We start from the raw sequence: 19,211 nt of genomic DNA, 5'->3' as shown, positions 1-19,211 counted from the left end.
AGAGCAGTGAGATGATATCTGAGCTAGCTTGTGTCTTTGCACAGCAATGGGGATCTCAGTACCACCTAATTTACCCTGTTTTGTGCCTGAAGAACATACAGATCAAAATCGTGTTTCTCCTTTCCGTACAGTCTCAAGGGACATCCTCAGAAAGGTACTGGGAACTTCGGACACTATATATTTTTCTGGCCTAGATCTGGATACATTTAGGAAAATATGGAAGTGGTGTAAAATAAAAATTTAAGTTAAATATCATGAAACATTCTTTCCAAGAGAGAGCTATAAATGGAAAGGAGTCATCTCTCTCTCCACATAAAGCAGGTAGACAAACTCCATCTCAGAGCAACTGAGTCTGTGCTGCACGAGGGATGGAATAAACCACAATAAGAATCAATTCAGTGCAAGAAGGCAGTTAGACCAAGAGACTAGCAAGGTCTTTTCTATAATTCAATAGAAAATGGCTTCTGGAAGAATATCACCAGGCACTTCTCACAAGTGTACAGGCATTAACCTTGGTGCCCTGGCCATGTTCCAGCTCAGGTAATTACCTTTTTCACTTAAATTCTCCTTCTAGACTCTCCTAGCTTTGTCTCCACTCCCTGGCCCTGATTTATATGCAATTAAAGAGCAGGAGTGTTTTACTGCGCAGGTGGTTGCTTGTCAGCGGAGGGAGTGGTAAGGGAATCAGCTGTAGAACGACATGAACTTTATATTGAGCACAAGTCCCCGTTAGAGGTTATGAAGTTCTTCAGGATCTTTGAAAATACACAATCTAGATGAAAGACAACCCTGTGTAGCTCATCATATGCCTCATCTGCACGTGTGAGGAGGAAGTTAGTGGATTTTTTTGCGGGAGAGAGGCTAGCACAGCTCAGCAGGCAGCTTCCTCTCCCTGATCACCATCCCGTAGTGCTCTGATCTCCACAGGAGAGTGGCTTCATTTCCCCTCCTCTGTCTCCTCTGGTGGAGCCCTTCAGCCCTGCAGGAGGGTCTCGCTTCTCCTGAGGCTCAGTTCCTGCAATGCCGCAGCCCTTGCTAGCTGCAATTTTTAGCTCGCGAATGAACATAGGTGAGCAGGTTTTTGATGACTGCTCGGAAACCTTTGCTTCACAATTCCCTGCCAACACAGTATTATTTCTCTAGGAGTTAGGATTTTATTTTGCCCAGAAGTTTGTGCCAATGAGCTGCAAAACCTAAGCGCTAAAACAGAAATGCTGAAAATCCTTTAGAAGAATAAGGGGTACTGCCACAGCAGCAGCAGGTCCAGAGCAGCAGCCACAGCACCTGCGCACTACTACAACTCCATAATCCTCCAGCAGGATGAGACAAACTGATAAGCAACTACCAAGTACATACAAGCAGCATATGCAATCCAACAGTACACACAGTTCAGAGTGGTTTTTTAAAAGGACTATCAGAGTCATTACTTTTGGTGGGGTTGAGCGTCATATGCACAATACAGTATCTGAAATAAAGGAGAAAAGGCAGCTTCCTATATTTTCCAAATGAATGCTAAAGAGTAATTAAGAGTTATGCTTTGTCCTTAAACCTTTGATTCAAGTTTTGAGTGAGCTCTGAAGTATGGAAATATAATAAGTGATTTAATAAAAACAAACTTCAGCAATCATTCTAGAAAAGTTCACTGTTAACAATGAAAAACTACTTTCTAAGATAATCCTTATTATTTTAAAATTTTATTTCAATGTCTGAAAAATTTGATATTTTGTTCAATATTCCCAGTCTTAACAGAAAGTGAGTTTTTTACACACACACCCCCACACACACCCACACCAGACTCTTGGCAGAGGTGCACAGCAATAGGATGAGAGGTGATGGAGACAAGCTGGAGCACAGGAATTCTGATTAGATATTAGGAACTTTAGCTGGTCGGTTGTTAACTACGAAGGTGGTCAAACACTTGAACAGGCACCCCAGCAGGCTGTGAAATCTGCATCCTCAGAGACCTTCAACTGGACACAGCCTTGAGCAACCTAAGTTGAATAGACCTGCTTTGAGCAGGAGGTTGGACCAGATGACTTCTGGAGGTCCTTTCCAAAATAAATTGCTCTGTGATTTATACATATATATGTGTGTGTGTGTGTATGTATGTTTGTGCACGCGTGTATGTATGTGTGCTTGTGTGTGGAGAGAGAAGGAATTCTTAGAGAAGGAGAATTTTTATATATACATATATATGCAAACACAAACACACATGCAAACATAAAAAATTTGTCATGGATAAGCATATCCCTATGCCTACATCTTATTCTGCACATATGTGTGCTCTACTAAATATGGGCACACATTCACCATATAGCATGGTGCATAGATGATGGAGTGTGGGTATCCAAGTGGAGAAGAAATATTAAAAAAGATAAACATGAGGTCCAATAAAGTAGGATTATTGCTGACACTGAATGCTGTCTAGGTTTTACCTATTTTCTTGTTAAATTCTGACATCTTAAGCTGCAGCGATTTTAACTACATCAAATATAGTGCAACTAATGAAAGCTAATGAAATTCAGTCTACATGAACTGTTCAATGTGGCTTTAGAAGACAAACAACAATTTAGCTCTGACCATCTAAGGAAGACTTAAAGGACATACTTTGAAATTCAGATTAGACTGGATCGAGGAAAATCACTATGAATGCTAAAAGGAAAAGATGGCCCTACTCTAAATCACAATGCAGCACAGTATGGACGTCGACTGCATCCAGGGAGTCTGACAATCTTTTTATGAGTGAGAGATGAGCAAAGAAAAATGGTGAAATAAGAAGATTGTGACTGTTCTCCAAACAACCACAAAAGGGGTCAGGGTCTCTGTCTGCATTAGTTTGTTTCCAGTCCACTAAGTTCTGTTGGTGGCAGTGAGTAACCAACAATTTGTTGCTTTAACATAGCAGCAGTGTCCTGGATACTACTATACAAGGGAGACCTTCCAAGAAGAAACGGGTTATGAATCTCAAAACAGTAACACAAATGCATTTGGGGACTAGAAATTACCAGAGGTTGATAATGTGAAAAAAACTTGGATGTTCTATTGGAGTGAAAGGAACAATTTATTTTAATTGTAACTCCTTTCACAAAATGCCTTTGCATAAATTCCCATAATTGCTTTTCTTCATGATCCCCCACAGATTTAGATGAAAAACATTACTTACAGCACTGTTTTAACTCCAAGTTAGATTTAGAGGAACTATAAATATGTTCACATGCCTAACACAGTGACAATGCAATCCTACTGATTGTACTAGCTCTCTTAATCTCACTCAGTAATATTTTTTACCTCATTTGTTATATCATACGCAAAATGAAATTAAACTCACTGGTGACCAAAATAAATTTTGCAATGTGAAGAACCTAGCATATGTCTGAATGGAGAAGTAATCATGGAGTACAGATGACAGTCATTAGAATAAAAACGTTCCAGTACCATCTTTAGCCTTTATCCTAACTGTTTCCAAAGTATTCTGAAATGCAAGGTATCTGTACTAGCACCAGAAAAGAAAAACCATGCAAGTTCTCAATTTTTAGTACATATATAAGAGAATTGACACTTTATGAGATACAAAGATTGAAAGAAACGTTGGTAAAAGCCAATGCATGGGAGATTGCTTCCACAGCAAAGAAGTCTCTGCCTTAACTACAGTTTTAAAAAAGTTGGATCAATTAGCAGTCTGTGAATGTTAGAAATATCTTAACAATGTCTCAAAGATGAAAGAGCATATCACAGAATGAGAAAAAGGGGAAAAATTAAATTATTTCTGCAGTCATAATGAATCAAAGCCCAGAAGGTGGTCTCCGAATCAGCAGGTTTTGATGAAATATTAAGGAAAATGATTATTGATGAAAAATGAATAAGCTCTTTTTGATTTTAGCAACCTTTAAATCATACTTTGCTAATTAAAACAGCTTCAATGCATCCCTGACTTCCTTGATGGGCATTTAGGAATCCTTAGAAATGGCTGGGTTCATTTGTCAACATTTTAGCAAATATGTCTACAGTTTATCTTACGCAAGCAGACACTGCACAGCTTAAGATGATGTACAAAATAATACATAACTAAATATTTTCTTTCTTTTTTCTTTTTTCTTTTAATTTTTACGTTATATCTATTAACATAATTACAAAAAAATGACAGGCGGCTTCTGCTTTTTTTCTCTGCAGCATGCAATACCCAATAATACATACTACAACTATTAATGAGCCACGAACTATGTCTCTGGAAATAAAGACTGGTGCTATTATTTTCTGTCTGCTTTGTTTGCTAGGTCAGAGTGCTTTTAGTTACTCCTCCCACCCAGGAGGCCTGTTACTGCGGGTACTGACGTCTGTCGTCGTCGCAGATAAATTTCCTTCCCAAAGACAAGTGGAAATTAGAAGTATGAGTGGCATTCATCCTTACATCCCTCAAAGTGGTACCGTTTCTAATTGCTTTCTTAAGCAATAGCAGTGGTAGTACTACACACCCTCCCCATTCTAGTTTCTATCGTGCTTCTTTTTAAAGGGAGAGCTAGGAGTGAGGGAGGGCTGTAACAGAGGCTGAACTGGTGAACATAGGAGATGTTTTTATAAAAGAATGTGATGCGACTCAGATGTGCCATGTATTATTGTAACAGAACTCTACACAAAAACTAAAATGAACTAAAATTGTGCTGCTTTTTTTTTCATAAATTAATTCTTATCTATTATATCACAGTCTAAACTCAGGGCAGATGAAATTACCTATCCATTACAAATTCCTGATCTATTTACTGCAATAACATTTCATACATCCATCATGTAAGAAAGACTTCTAAGAATGCATCAGATTGAAAACCTATTTAAATGTCACTAGTATTTGAAGGAATGGAAAAAAATCTACGTTAAATAAATAAGTCTGATGTTAGAACAACATTTTTTAAGAAATGTATAATCATATAAAACAGTTTATGCAAGAAATCTTTTAACATCTCACATCACAGTGAGCCTTAAGGAATAAGATTTCACTCATTTTACAAACCAGTTCTTTAAAAACATACTATGAAGTATAATGCTCCAGGAATATATACACTATTTTCTGAGGGAAGAGTGGAAAAGCATTAGTTTTCAACTTTCCAGTCAAGAACAAAAAGAAATGAGATCTTAAAGCAATTTCACAGTTTCCAGGGTTCCCAATGTGGTATGTTTGATAAGAACTCATTCAATGAGTTTACAAGATGTTAAAAGGAATTAACACCTCCCCCCCCTCATATGTAGTGACGTTATTTTCCTTCCTAAAATTTACTGCACAGGATTCCTCCCCAAGTTTAGACTATACCACTTCCGCCAGTGATAAACTACTTGGACAGTATGCAGGATGCTTTTTAAGTTATATAAACAAACAAGCTTGGCCGTGAGGATAAACAATGTGGTTAAATATAGTTTGTCTCATGTGTGAAGAAGATAGTATTCATTAAAAGAAAAAAAAAACACTCCAGAAACCTGTGGATCAAATCTAATGAATATATAAAAAAGTAACTCTTACCTTATGTTTTCTCTATTAAGTTATATTGATTTAATGAGTTAACTGCAAACAGCATGTAAAAAGAAAACAGATGAGATGAAAGCAGAAGGGCCTTATGAAGACCCTCTTATCAACAGTCCAGTCTTACGCCTCTTAAAAGCACTGTTAAAGGGCTCTCACCTGAAAAATGCTTCTCATCTATTATAACAAACATCTATCTTGCCCACAGGAGGTGCAACTTCTTAGCCCCATGCACATCTGTATAGCAAACTACCTTTACAGGAAGATACTCACAAAACTCTTCATTGGACAACATGAAGATTAGTTCGAGTTCTGACTGCGTTTGCTTTATATCTATATTTAGAAGGATATTAAAAAATCAGCAAGTTCAAAGTTTTCTAAGTTATGAATAAATATTAGTTTAATGCTGGAGCTGCAGAATATCTGTATCACACTTTTTTTTTTTTTAACCAATACCTTTGGACTGAAAATCTTAAGCTATCTGTCTAATGAGTTCTACGTTCCTAATAAAAAATCTATTTTGTTCTAGCAAGCAGAGAGACAGAGTCTTTGAAGACATAGCACTTTCTCCAAGCTCTGCCTGTGCACTTCTCTCCTGTGATGAGACAACTCCAAAACACACAAAACCCCACTTCCTAAATGCATGGAGAGCAGGGGCCTGGAGCCTTCACCCAGGAGGAACAGATGGGTTCACTAGCAGGGCATTAAAGAGAAAAAATTGTAAATTTTTATTCCACTTAAAAAGGGCCACAATCAACCACAGCAACAAACCAGATTAAACTACGGCATTCAAATGCTGCACAACATCAATTCCCAATTCATGTTTCAGTTAGTAGCACTAGAAAATAATAAATTTTACCAGTTTACACTGGTAGGGTCATAGCACCTAATTTAAGAAATGGGAAAAACTTTGTCTTTTCAGCTTTGCACACTTAAGTATGCACACCTAAATATAATATTCTCAGGATAAATAACTCCAAATTTTCCAAATTTTATTGATGGCATTAGTGGGAGAGATGAGTGTGTAACAGCTCTTTTCTTTGGACTGCAGTTCAAATCATAAAATAATTTTTCAGTGCCTGAGACATTGGCTTTTCCAGTCTTTACATCATGTTTTTTTTCATACCAGGATATATTATTCAAGTTTGCGGGTTTTTTTTTTTATTAAATACTACTTTCTACCATTTGAAGGAATTAAAAACTGTTCTCTCTTTCGTCCAAGCAACAAAATGTCTAATGACTCTATATCTCTATGTAAATTGCTCTAATATACCAATGAAAAAATTATATATAATACAGTTCTAATGTACTTAAAATACTAACATATATTATACTGTTAATCTGATGAAAAGTGACAGGTTTTGATCTATCTGTTATAACTATCTTGGCTCATCATAAGCAGTAGCTGTACTTAAAAGACCTGAAAATTGCAAAAATGAACTGCTGCTACTACTAATTCACAGTGAAGGGTGACAGTCAGCTATCAGTGCTATAGCAATAAGGTAGAGGTACTTGTCTGGGTGGGCCCCACTTCATTTCCTTGGTTTGTAACCCGGACCTGGAAGTTCATTTCTTTCTTATCTTTCTGTGCATTTTCCCACTACAACCATTTGTAGAGGTAATAACTTCTGCTGCTTTTGTAAAAATAAACAAATAGCTGTCACTCTTCAGATTACACAGCAAGCCGACTTGAAGAGGGAGGAAGCAAAAATACCAGGGTTTAAGTGAGGCTGTGCCTCTGGTAAATGTAGAGAGACATGGTTCTCACAACAGTATCAGCGTTTGGGATCTATTCAAAAAGAAACCAAGACTTTCAAGTAATTAAAAGGGGAGTCTTGAATGGCATTCACTGTAAGTCTGCCATTTATTCCACCAAAGTTGTAACCCAAACAGGGAGCGCAATTGCATGCTTTCACAATAGGGAGTCTACATAAATCCTCATGAATTTATATTAAAACTTGTCTTATATTCTATCAAGATGGAAGAACAAAAGAAAACAACCAACCTAAGATAATAAAATGCCAATGCTAATAGTGTCTTTTAGGTTCTAAATACATGGGTCTATGAGAGACCAAACTAATTTTTTGGCAGTCCTGGGGGTAGGGATTACTGGCTTATAGGATGAAGAAGAGAAGAACAAAAAAAAAGCAATGTGTTAGTGCTAAAGTGAAATTAAACCCCATGAAGAGGCACTAACTAATCCTTCTCCAGGTTATCACAGACAGAGGAGGAAAATACCACAAAGACTTCCAAGGATTATTTTCTGTTTTACATGTTAGGGAACTGCAAACAGTTCATTAACCCACTGCTCTCCACAAAGTTGCCTTGGATAGTTTGTCTATCCAAGTCGCCTACTGGCCATTTTCTAGGCCGGGTAAGCCTTTCCAGAAGCCAGAGTCTCACAGGTGATGAGCTCCATCATGCTGCAAAAGGGCTGACACTAACAAGAAGATAAGGACTTAAAGCCTATTATTATTAATTTATGAAAGATGACACATTATTTGGGGAGCTTCATGGATAACAAACAGGTCTCCGCTCTGAGATGCTTGCAATCTAATCAGACGTTTACATCCCACTCACCCACATGCGGTGCCTTTTTCGGCACGTACGTCATCTGTAGGGCTCGGTCAGCAGAAGGCAAGCAGCAGAGCAAAGAAAGGAGACGTAGGAAAACGTTTCCACATCGGTGAACAGAAGTAAACGAAGGTAGGAGGGAAGAGCTTACTCATAATTTTATTCAGCCTAGGCTGTTAGTTTTCTGCATAGCTCTCAGTTTTAAATGTCATTGGTCAGATGGTCTATAGCATCTTGGCCTTTCCCTTTGTGCCATGCTCTTCTGCTCGTACCTCAGACTGACTTCAAGGACTGTCGAAAATCTCTTCATTTAAGAAGAAAGAAATATCTTAGCACTCAGAGGTTGTGTCACCCTCAGTAATTGCTCATATCTTCATCTATTATGGGCCTGGCAGTAACCTTAGATTTCAATGCATAAATGATTCCATAGACTAATTTAAGAGCACTCCTATGACGGACACTAGCAATAAAAGAGAATTTTAATATAATAGCACGAGTGCTTTGTTTTTCTAACAAATATTTATCCAGGCATTACAATATAACATTTCGTAGCTTTCATGACCCATTCTGCTATTGCTGGAAACTATTTTACACATGCTAGAAAGACAGGCTCTACTTATTTCAGTTTTTATGTATTCCTGTATTATATTAGAATGTCTTTCTCCACCTTCCAGGATTCTATACTCTCATCTCAGTTTAAGCAAAAAGATACTACTCAGCAAATAAAAGTTAACATCTAAATAAAATGATCTCTTTCTTTTTGGAAGAACAGAAAACAAAATATGTGGTACAACTTTAAAACCAGCATTTTGTCTCTTAGCACCAAGAAGACGACATTTAAAGCAATTGGGGTTATTTTCAGTTCCTAAATATTCCTTTGACATAACTAGATTCCACTTCTGATAGAAAAGAGACCAGTTCATAAAGGTCTCTTTTTCTAAAATGAACATTTTTTTTTAATGGCAAAATGCATGCAAAAAGCATATGATTATGGTATTTATGTTTCCATTAAAATGTCCTCAACAAGCTGGGGGAGTCTAGCCTACTATTTTCAAGCTATTTAGATTTACAGCAGCACAGTGCCTATTTTATTTCAATTATATTTCAGGACAATGCACTCTTGGTGGGAAATGATTACACAGCGACAGCCAGTAAATGTCCATTAGGAGTTGTCTTGCTGTATACTGCTCAACTATGATGTCAGGTGATCGCTATAAAAACCTACTGTATAGCATCGTTGTCATCTACATGAAAAACACTATTGATCAGTAGCGCAGCTTTTCTTCTATATGATGCAAAACATATTAGAGACATTTCTCAGCTAAACTAAAAGCTTTATCCGCAAGAGCACAATTCTCAAGACACTTACTTCCAGAACAGTAAAATAAACATAGATGTTACATTCCACCTAGATTTCTCTCCATGAATACCTAGCAAAAAAAGTTAGTAAGTGAAAAAAGTTCTTAGCAGCCTGGCTCTGTAAACTATTAGTGCACAGGAGGGAAGTACTGTAGCAAGGACAGCTGATGTATGTGCAAGCTAAACTGACCACCAATCACTCCAAACATCTATTTATTTATTTATTTATTTATTGCACTAGAGCTTCATTTCCTCCAAGCAATAAACTCCTCCTCTGTTAGTAAAAGGCATCTACTTTAATTCTTTAGGTTCAAGATTAGCAAACTACTTTTTTAGTGCTACTAGAGAGAATAGCTATGACTAGTGCTACTGGGATTTAAAACGTGTTTCAAGATTCACACGAGCTACAAGTATGCATGGATTATGTAAGTAGCTCAAAATAAAGAACCTCCCCTGCTTGGAATACATATTTGAGTTAATAGATGATAACGGTCATAGTAAAAAAAAAAAAAAAAAAAGGAAGAGCTATCAATACCCATCAATGATTTTGTTAATTCTAATCACAGCATAAATCTGCCTTCAAAGCAATTCTTAACCAGCTCCAAGCCCTGTAAGTGCTGTAGTATTTTCCCTGTAGTATGTAAGCCCTATAGTAGCTTTTTTCTCATTCACCAAAATTCTTATAGCCACAGGCAGTGGGATAGATGAAACAGTGCTGCTTACACACACATACTGATACAGTGCAAATCTCCAATCAGTAAGTTAACATCTCTTTCTCCTTTGCTCTATTTTGGCATTAGACAATCCATTTTCTAATTTGGAGAAATGAATGGACAAACCGTTTAAAGAATAACCATTTTCTTTGTCTTTTTGTTGTGCCGTAGAATCTGGCTATAACTACAGTCCTTGGGATACACACAAACATTGAATATATCTATGAAAGGGAAGGGAAAAACAGGCCTAACACTGTATTCAGGTTAGGTGATAAAATAGCTTGGGGACCTTCAGCTAACCACTTCACAGTTCCATCTTTTGACAAAGCTCTACTATACTTTTCCTTACAAAGTCTTTAAACTTGCATGGAAAACATTGTGTCCACTATTCTGAAGAGCAGTTTACATATTTGCCCTCCACTGTATTATCATTCATACGCCATGACACAGTTAAACTTGCACCATTTGGTGGCATGTGTTGACGAAAATAAGAAAGAAGTTTAAGGAATAATAAAGAAAAACAAACCCTGACAAGGCCTCAAGCACAGATGCAATAATTCTTTTACAAGTTCAGGAAAAATTTGTCATAAGTGTTCAACAATGGTATGCAAACTGTTATGGGGCATGTTGTTATAGGCTTCTTTGTATGAGACTTTCAAATAACCTTTTAGTCATATTTAAATGTCAAATTTTCTTTGGCACTAAGCACAAAACTGTAATAGAAGTAACATTTCCCATATAAACAATGCTGCTTTTAATATGAAGGTGCTAAAGATTTGAGACAGACTGGCCGTTACCAGCTCCTGGCAGTTCACTGCAAGGGTAACACGCTGTTTGCTATTCTTCTTACCATCCACAAAGACTGGAAGCAGCCGTTTCCCTTTAGGGAACCTCTGAAACTTTCAGAAGAAAAGAAAGGATGGTAGGGCCAAGGCGTAGAATAAAGTAAAAATTATCCTCACCACAGGTGAATCCTAATGGAAACAAGATTTTAAGGATGTGTAACCGTAACCAACTATTTTTCATCACATTTCTCAGAGCTTTATCAGGATAAATTAGACGGCAGAGGAGAGTGCTCCCTGGAGAACAACTCTAGGAAGAGGTGCTCAGACGTTTGCTGTGGGAAAGGGCCTTCACAGGAGATGCCGAGGGAAGAGGTGAGCCTCACTGCCGGAAACGGGCAGCAAGAAAAGTGTTGCAATGCACACGGGGTGTGGGGCCAGGTATCAAGCATGCAGGGAGACACAGTTCAGGCGTCAGCACCTCAGGCCCCTATGGCCAGAACTACTTCTTCCAATGATGCTCAGATGACACTATGTTTTTCAATGCATCTAAGACAAAGTCTGTAAAACACTGAGTGGCCTTGGGAAGATATCTCAGCCACAAGCCAGGCTGAACATTACCTGCAGTAAAGATCCCAGACGTCCTCTACAAAGCACTAGAAAGACAAAAGCTGTTCCCTCCGAAGCTGTGGTATGCCCTCTGGGCCCAAGGAGCAGCAAAGGCTCCCACCAGGTGACAGCAGGGGGCCGGAGGTACGGACCCAAACTTTTCACAGAGTGTAAGGTGAATCTGAGACCGTGCGAGCTGCTGCAACATTTGCAAAATACCTCCCAGCGTTAGCTGGGATTTACCAGCTCGGGAGTTTGACCACCGATCAATGTATGAGGAGAGAATAAAGACAATCCCGTATACTTCATATCCCAGTGCCCCAAAGAGGTACAGTAAACTCAGGGCGGCTTTCCTTGCTCCAGGTCTAGTCCCTGGCTTGCATTTCTTTTCACCTCACTTCAAGCCTATTGCGCACGCTGGATAAAGACTGTTTTGTCGCAGCGGGATCCAGCCGTGCGAGATGGAGCCTGCTGCACTTCTGCACATTTGCAGAACAGCCCGAAAGTGCAAAAACTACCACACTGCTCTTCAATCCTACCCTCATGATTAACATCATATTCCCTCAGTGCTCCAGCCATAACTTCAGTTTTACTCACTCTCTCCAGGCTCTTTTATCAGCAATCACACAGAGCTAGCTAGGTCATGCAGGTCTTTTACTTCGCCGTGCCAGGTTTGCATCAAAGACATTTTTTTGTTGTTGATATGACATTGATGCCATTCAATTCAGGCATGAAACACCGCCTTTGGTCTAACAAAAACAGCTGTGGGAGTCACAGTGTGGCAGCCATATTAACCAACCAAGCTGTCTTGATTTCCAAAGTCACAGAAGTGCTGAGATTTCAGGCTCTCAGGCATAACAGTGCTGGTTAGTGTAATACTACATAATATACAGTTTCAAGAGCACAGAGCAAGCTGTCTTTGTTTAAAAGCATTTTGCTTTCTTCACTAACGTACATATCCATAACATATAAATTAAGTTAATTTAATATGAAAAGTAGACCTTTCACAGAGTACAGTACAGGAGAAGAGTATGACTGAGAATGTGAAAAGGCAGTTGTGCCTTTTTAGTAAGCATTTATGGTAAATGTCTCTGAAATGTCATTATTTGTCATATTAGATGATATATTGTTCAGAATACTACATGATTCTCCAAGGAAAAGAGCTTTTTAAAATAGATCTAGCAGAGGGTTAAATACATGACTCTCAGTTCTCAATTAAAAACAGTTTTAGACAATTAGCTGAACTCTGCACAACAGCTACTGTCTTTAAGAACAAATGCCGAACAACTCTGCTAGCACCTACAATAGAATATGCAAGATCAATGCCGGCCGCCTCCTCAGATATACTGACCTCAAACATTGTAATCAAAGATACTATTTTGATGATTTAGGTGAAAGTGCGGTATTTATCTTCTGCAAAGAATGGGGTAGAAAACAAAATAACAATTGGTTTTACTAAATTAAAGACCTCTGAATAAATGAACAATGCTTCCTATACTAGGATTTCAATATTACTTTTTGTAAAGCTGAGAAAAGGCAGAACTACAACATCATATATGTAAGCTAATAAGAGAGATGTATTTTCATTGTTAAGGTACAGAAGTCTTGTGAACAAACTTCACCTTTGGTTATTTCTACTTTATGTTAGTTTGCATTCCCATTTTAGCTTCAAATTTTCAAATAAACTGCCAACTAAGTCAACAAAAACCATAATTTTGCCTAATTTCAGCGTAACACCAAACATGATATAATTTGGATACTGTAGCTGCAGAAAACATATAAATCATTAGCTACAGCCCAAGAAGAGAATATAATTCATAAGTCAAACTTGGAGTTCACTCACTTGGTCCTTATTTTATCAAAAAATTCCAAATGCTAGGCTAATGTTTGGGACTATGGTAGGATTAGAATCCAGGTAAGCTTTAAATCACTTTTAGTTCTATTGTAAGAACTTTCCACAAATTTTGTAACTGTTATGAATAGCTTAGAAATGTTGTATTCCACAGCCATATTAACTAGAGTGCTGATAAATAAACTAGCTGATGTCACGACTCAGAATTTAATTTGCATTATACCAAATAGCATCTCTAAAATTCAAAACGCTTTTGGAGAATGAGAAGCAGGAGCTATTCAGGAAAAAAAAAAAGTGCACATCTCATCCTGTTACCATTTGACTATTTGACTTGTGTGAGCTCAATACTTTCCTGCATAAAGGCTTTTAAAAAGCCATTAATAAAACTGCAGTTCTGACCTTACAACTGAGGTACAGTCATCTCCCATGACAAAAAGCATTACAGGGGTGAATTTGGAAGAAGCGTATTGATTGGTGTCTGGTGCCTACCTGTCTACAGGTGAAGACTTTGAATTGCGTGGTTTCTTCACTTGCGCGTACAGTGCTTCAACGGTCTGCCCTTCCCGAGGGCTCTGCGGTCTGGCGTTCAGAGTTATGGTGCCACTACTTGAAGAAGAGTCATAGGAAGCGATTCCAGCATACATTGGGTCCACATCACAGCCAAATGTCCGGTTAAAATCCTGTATCTCAGCATAATCACGTTCACGAGCTTGTCTCTCTCGAAATTCTCGAGTTTTTGCTTGAATTCTGAAAAATTAAAAGAAGGCTGAAACTATTTTTTTTTAATTATTTGAAAGCACTGTTTCATGTTCCCTAAAACAATGTTTCTTACTGGTTAGCAGATACTTTAGGCAGCTCATCCTCACAAAAATAGCAAAGTGCTTTCGATTTGAGTTTGCCACGGAGTATCACGTTTACTTGGTTAATTAAAATCTAAACCTAAGCAATGCTCCTGCTACAATCAACAGTGATTTTTAAGGAAAAGTCTGATAATTCACAGTCTGTTCTTACATTAGTACGTAAAATAATGGCTAGCCATAGTTGCCAGAGTTTACCTGTGGTTTTACGTCTGTGATATTACTTGGCCCTTCCGAGACCAGTGGCCAGACACCACTCATATCATATCATACTCTAGCACAACCAGATTTTATAGTTTTAGTGTGTCTTGAATTTTAGAAATCAACTTTAACATGCTTGCTTGGCCCAAGCCTACAAAAATCATACTACTTTCAAAACTTAACAACTACGTAAGGCTAAGCTACACACACATACACACGTTTATGCAGGTATGTGCGCATACAGTAAACTGCAGAAGTTTCTTTTATTACTCATTTACAATCAAAAGAAACTGTATCTGGGACCTCTCCAAAGTAGGCAGTTTCTCCCTCAAAAGTCTCAACATGTTAAAATTACAAATGAAAGATTTTGTATTCAGATGCACTTGTTTAGCTGTATAATAAAAAGTGAAAGATAAAAACAGATGACATTTACGAGCCTGACAAACGCAGACTGAGCACAGGTCATACTTTCAGAAGCGTACAAAGACTAAAATTTGATCTAGCCTTCAAAGTTTCCTTAGCATTTTAGAAAACTTGTTTATCATACACACATGCACAGTGAACTGAAAAAAAAACAATAGAAAAACCCCAACACCATCTCCCCAGACCAATTTAATGCCCTGTCATCACTGCAAAATGAAGCACTTGGCTGTCTCCTCCCTCCCATTAGTAAAATGTGCTCCTTTTTCGTCTCATATAGTCATGGCTACACAGTGTGACAGCATCTGTCCAGAAGACAACGGCTGCGTGCACCCCTGCTACGCGTGGTTTCCAAAACCAGCTTGCTCACAGCCTCTAATGAGACATAGCCTCCTCAAAGCTTCTCTCTCTTGAAAATAAGCCGGAAAAATCGGGAGCTCTACAGGCACTTTTGTTGTGGTTACTTCAATCTCCCTAGGGGCTTGGACACCCCAGCTCTGATTCAGACATAGGCCTCTATTGCCACCTGCCATCTCCAGGCAAGCCCTGGCAGACCTCCAGCCGCTGGGCAAGGAGGGGCTCCCGCAGCTCCTGTGCCACGTGCTGGCAACGCAGATGCTCTGTAACACCTCAAACAACACAAGACGATGACTGTGTTTACACAAGTGAATCAAGCCCCTAGCTCGCTTCAGAATTTAACTGTCTTCATCTGCAGCCTAAATCCCATGCAAATTGTTCTTTCTAGGCTAACAAAGCTTCTCGTAACAAAAGAAGGGACTAGGAGTTGGATAGGCAGATATATTTTCCTCAGAAATCCCCTAACCAAGGATACTGACTATGAGACAAAACTGACCAGTTGAACTCCCTTCAACATCCGGTGCCACCTACATCTAAGGTTCGGTCGGTGATTCATTTACATGCCCTGAATTACACCCTGTCTCTGGCTCATTCTTCTTCTTATGGAAACTCCCACTCATATTCAGCACAGCGAATATTTTTCCCGCAGTGAATAAATAATGCAAATAGAAGTACTCTGATTGAGAAAACATTACTTAAACCATCAAAAATTTTTGAAATCAATTTTGCAAACTGCGCTATTAACTCAAGATTTTTATTTTCTTCACTGCTTGCTTTTTATTTTAAGAGGGAAAAGGGACAAGAAAACTCTAAAGGTACTCAGCCAACAGCATGTTCCTCTACAATTACTGACACCTCAACCTGGAAAAGGCTTTTTTGTTGTTGTTTTAACTTAAACTGACCAAGGACACAGAGTTTAAAATCCAAAACCATTTCAAATTTAAACTGTGATTCAGCATGCCTGTTTTTAAAAAGAAAAAAGATATATTTTCCATTGTCCTATAGTTAAAAAGCAAAGCTGCAATTCAAACAGTTTACAGCCTCAATCATTTTGAAAGTACTTTTGCAGAAGGAAAAAAAGACCTGGAAATGACCTGCTTTTGTTGATTTCATCTCTGTAGACTTCACTTCCAGTTTGAAGTCCTGTAGTAATTACCCTGTGGAGGAATGTGTTTACCTATTGATATTTCTCCCCTGAACAGGAAAAGCTAAGGAAATCAGAAATTTCCCAGATTTTGGAAGATTCTGGCATTTAATTTTAGTTTCAGTGGGCAACACATCATCAAATACCAGAAGACTGACACTACTTTGAGAAAACAAAATCTCATGTACTGCAGAAAATCAAAATTTTAGGGCACGATGGTCATCTGTGTAGCAACAACATTGCACAGAGCTAATCTTTCAAACAAAAGAAAACTTTATAGTGTTTATGAAACAGAATGACCTAACTGGTGGTACTGGCCTCAGTTCTGTAATGACTGCCATGAGACATGCTGAGGAATTTATCTAACTTTAGACCATGAATATCATATGATTTCCACATGCGTGCAAATTAGTGCCTCCAATTTCATTTTAACCAAATTTTGTCATGGACCCGCTTATCAGCTATTTAATACTTTCAAACTTTTAAATATCATAGTCTGCAGCACAAACATTAAGTTTTTCCCATGCCTGGTTTAACAAAGAATAGTGATTCTTACTCAAGTGGGAGAGAACTGATTATTGAAGTGTTATGCAAATAATAATGTTCATATCCCCCAGGAAAATTTTCAGAATATTTTCTATGATTGTTAATACAATGTGTTAATACAGATATATAGTATTAAAAATTAGAGTCTGAATGCATTATAAAGCTTTCCTGTTAATTATAAAGAAAGTACTAAGTTACCATTTACAGTAAGTAATGTTAAACAATGGATAATCCTCAGGTAAAACTTATAAGATGCCCAACTATGCTTTGATTTTTGCTCTTTTAATTATTTTTTCTGTTTAAACCACTGCGCAAGTCCTATCACTTTCACAGGACAAAAATACAGGTATCACGATTACTTAACAGGGTTTAGAATACTGTTTAAATATACCTTTGCTTTTGCCTTCCTCAGGACATATTACATTTAAACATTATGTCTCCAAACATAGAGGAACCAAATGACCAGGAAAAAACACTTAAACTTTATTTTTGGAAAGAGTAATAACTATCAGCTGAACATTACACCATCACTTCTCCAATCACGATAGTTTTTAACTCTGACTATATTTACAAACAGGTAACTTGAATCTAATGCTATATTATTTTTAATTTAGACTCCCTCCTTTCGTGTGTGCATGTGTATGTGTGTCTATACACAGGATATGGTCTAACTCATCTGTTAGCACATACCTAATTAAGTATATATATGGGATATGCTAATGCCGAATATTGTGGAAAAGGTGAAAATAATTATGTAAACACACTGTGCAGCACAGACAAGAACGTGGAATTTGCTCTGTACTTCAGTCCTAATCAGCAATGTTCCTGGTATTTAAATCTAATATCTGGAGAACTGTTTGACCACAGTACTTTAGTTTCTCAGTTTAGGTATGTGTATTAACCTGTCTTTGCTGAATTATATTCCTTTATGACATGGCACAATAAAAATGCATGTGTCTGAAATTTCAGATCAACTAATTTTGAGGATTTATGGCCTCCCAACAGATTTTGTATGATTTAACAACAGTAATAATGCTTAGCATTTATATATCATCTTCAAAGAATTTTGCAAGAACTGCTAATCAATTTTGCAGTGAAACTGAACTTTTAAAAATACAAAAGCTTTCCCAAGAAGTTTCTAAACCCTTCTTACTGAAGTGTTAATATTGAAAATGTCAACAATATACTGCTGTGCTTTTGAGACTCAAATTATAATGTTCAGTTAAGGTATAAACCATCCTCATGCATTTGTGTGGCATTCAATTCAAGAGCTAATGATAACGGCTTCAAATGACAATATTGTTAGCTGCAGAACTTCCTATAATTGTTCCAAGAGCTTTTCATTGCAAGCTAATCCCGTAATGATAGACGTACCCATTGTATAGCAGTTCCTATGCATGTGAAATGGTGGTCACAAAAGTAAAGGAAAAGCTTTGAATGCTGCCTCCAGAGAAGAGCAGAGACCTCGTTCCCTTTTCAAAATCCTGGGAGTGAAATTGAGCTTGCAGATGAAGGCAACTGCCATTATAGACACCTAATCTGGGGTATCAGCATAGATTTTGGACTCCCATTGGAATCAGTGGAGATTCAATGAACAGTCCACAGTCAGTGGAGTCTAGAGCTGTACAGCCGAACAACAGAAACGTGCCCATTTTAAGCCAAATCCTTCTCTAAGCTTTACTGACTGCGTTGAGTACACACCCCTCAACCACAATGGGCATTTAGCCATGTAGCTCACACATAGATACCAAATTAAGCATATTAGTCTGTGAGCTCATCCCACCCTGAGCCAAATATTTATACCAGTTCCATTTGAACTAAACTTTAACTTTTTGCAGCAGTGGAAAACTCAAAGCAGAGCTGTAGAGCAGTGCTGGCTAAAAGTGAATAAGCAAAGCTGGCAAAAGAAGATAAATAAACACTAAATTCAAATAGTTTTAGGAGTGAAATTATATTCTCAGTGCCTTGGGAGCTTCAGTCTCCTTCGTGGAATTTTTCATATTAGTGATCTAGATCACTGGAAAAAATGAGCTACTTATCGTAATTGATGAACACAGTTTGGGAAGGACTTTCATGACAAGTATACTACATTTGTTGTTGCAATGGCAGCAATGCCCTCCCGTAAGAGCAGAAACAAAGTTGGCTGCTGCTTTTGGTGTGCAATTGCTTGGTCAATTCAATTAATCCTCCTGCTGCTGCCAAGATTCAGCTGTTGGCCAACTGCACAACCTAGTCTTTTCCACCGAGACTCACTGATTTGCAAAATCAGTATTGAACACTTGCAGTTC

The 19,211-nt window shown here is 37.9% G+C and overlaps 1 protein-coding gene across 26 annotated transcripts in view; it reads right to left on the bottom strand.

Moving 5' to 3' along the window:
• Positions 1 to 19,211, bottom strand: part of PARD3 (par-3 family cell polarity regulator) — a 468,531-nt gene that overhangs the window by 88,423 nt on the left and 360,897 nt on the right. For all 26 annotated transcript variants that reach the window (XM_068934384.1, XM_068934389.1, XM_068934381.1 and 23 more), the window contains one exon: positions 13,888 to 14,145. In XM_068934384.1, coding sequence (XP_068790485.1) covers positions 13,888 to 14,145 — 258 coding nt within the window. The remainder of the gene's footprint in view (positions 1 to 13,887; positions 14,146 to 19,211) is intronic.

This window comes from Struthio camelus, chromosome 2 (assembly GCF_040807025.1).
Source record: "Struthio camelus isolate bStrCam1 chromosome 2, bStrCam1.hap1, whole genome shotgun sequence".
Taxonomy (NCBI): Eukaryota; Metazoa; Chordata; class Aves; order Struthioniformes; family Struthionidae; genus Struthio; species Struthio camelus.
Note: the sequence above shows the minus strand (reverse complement) of the source record. Positions and strands in the feature narration are given on the sequence as shown.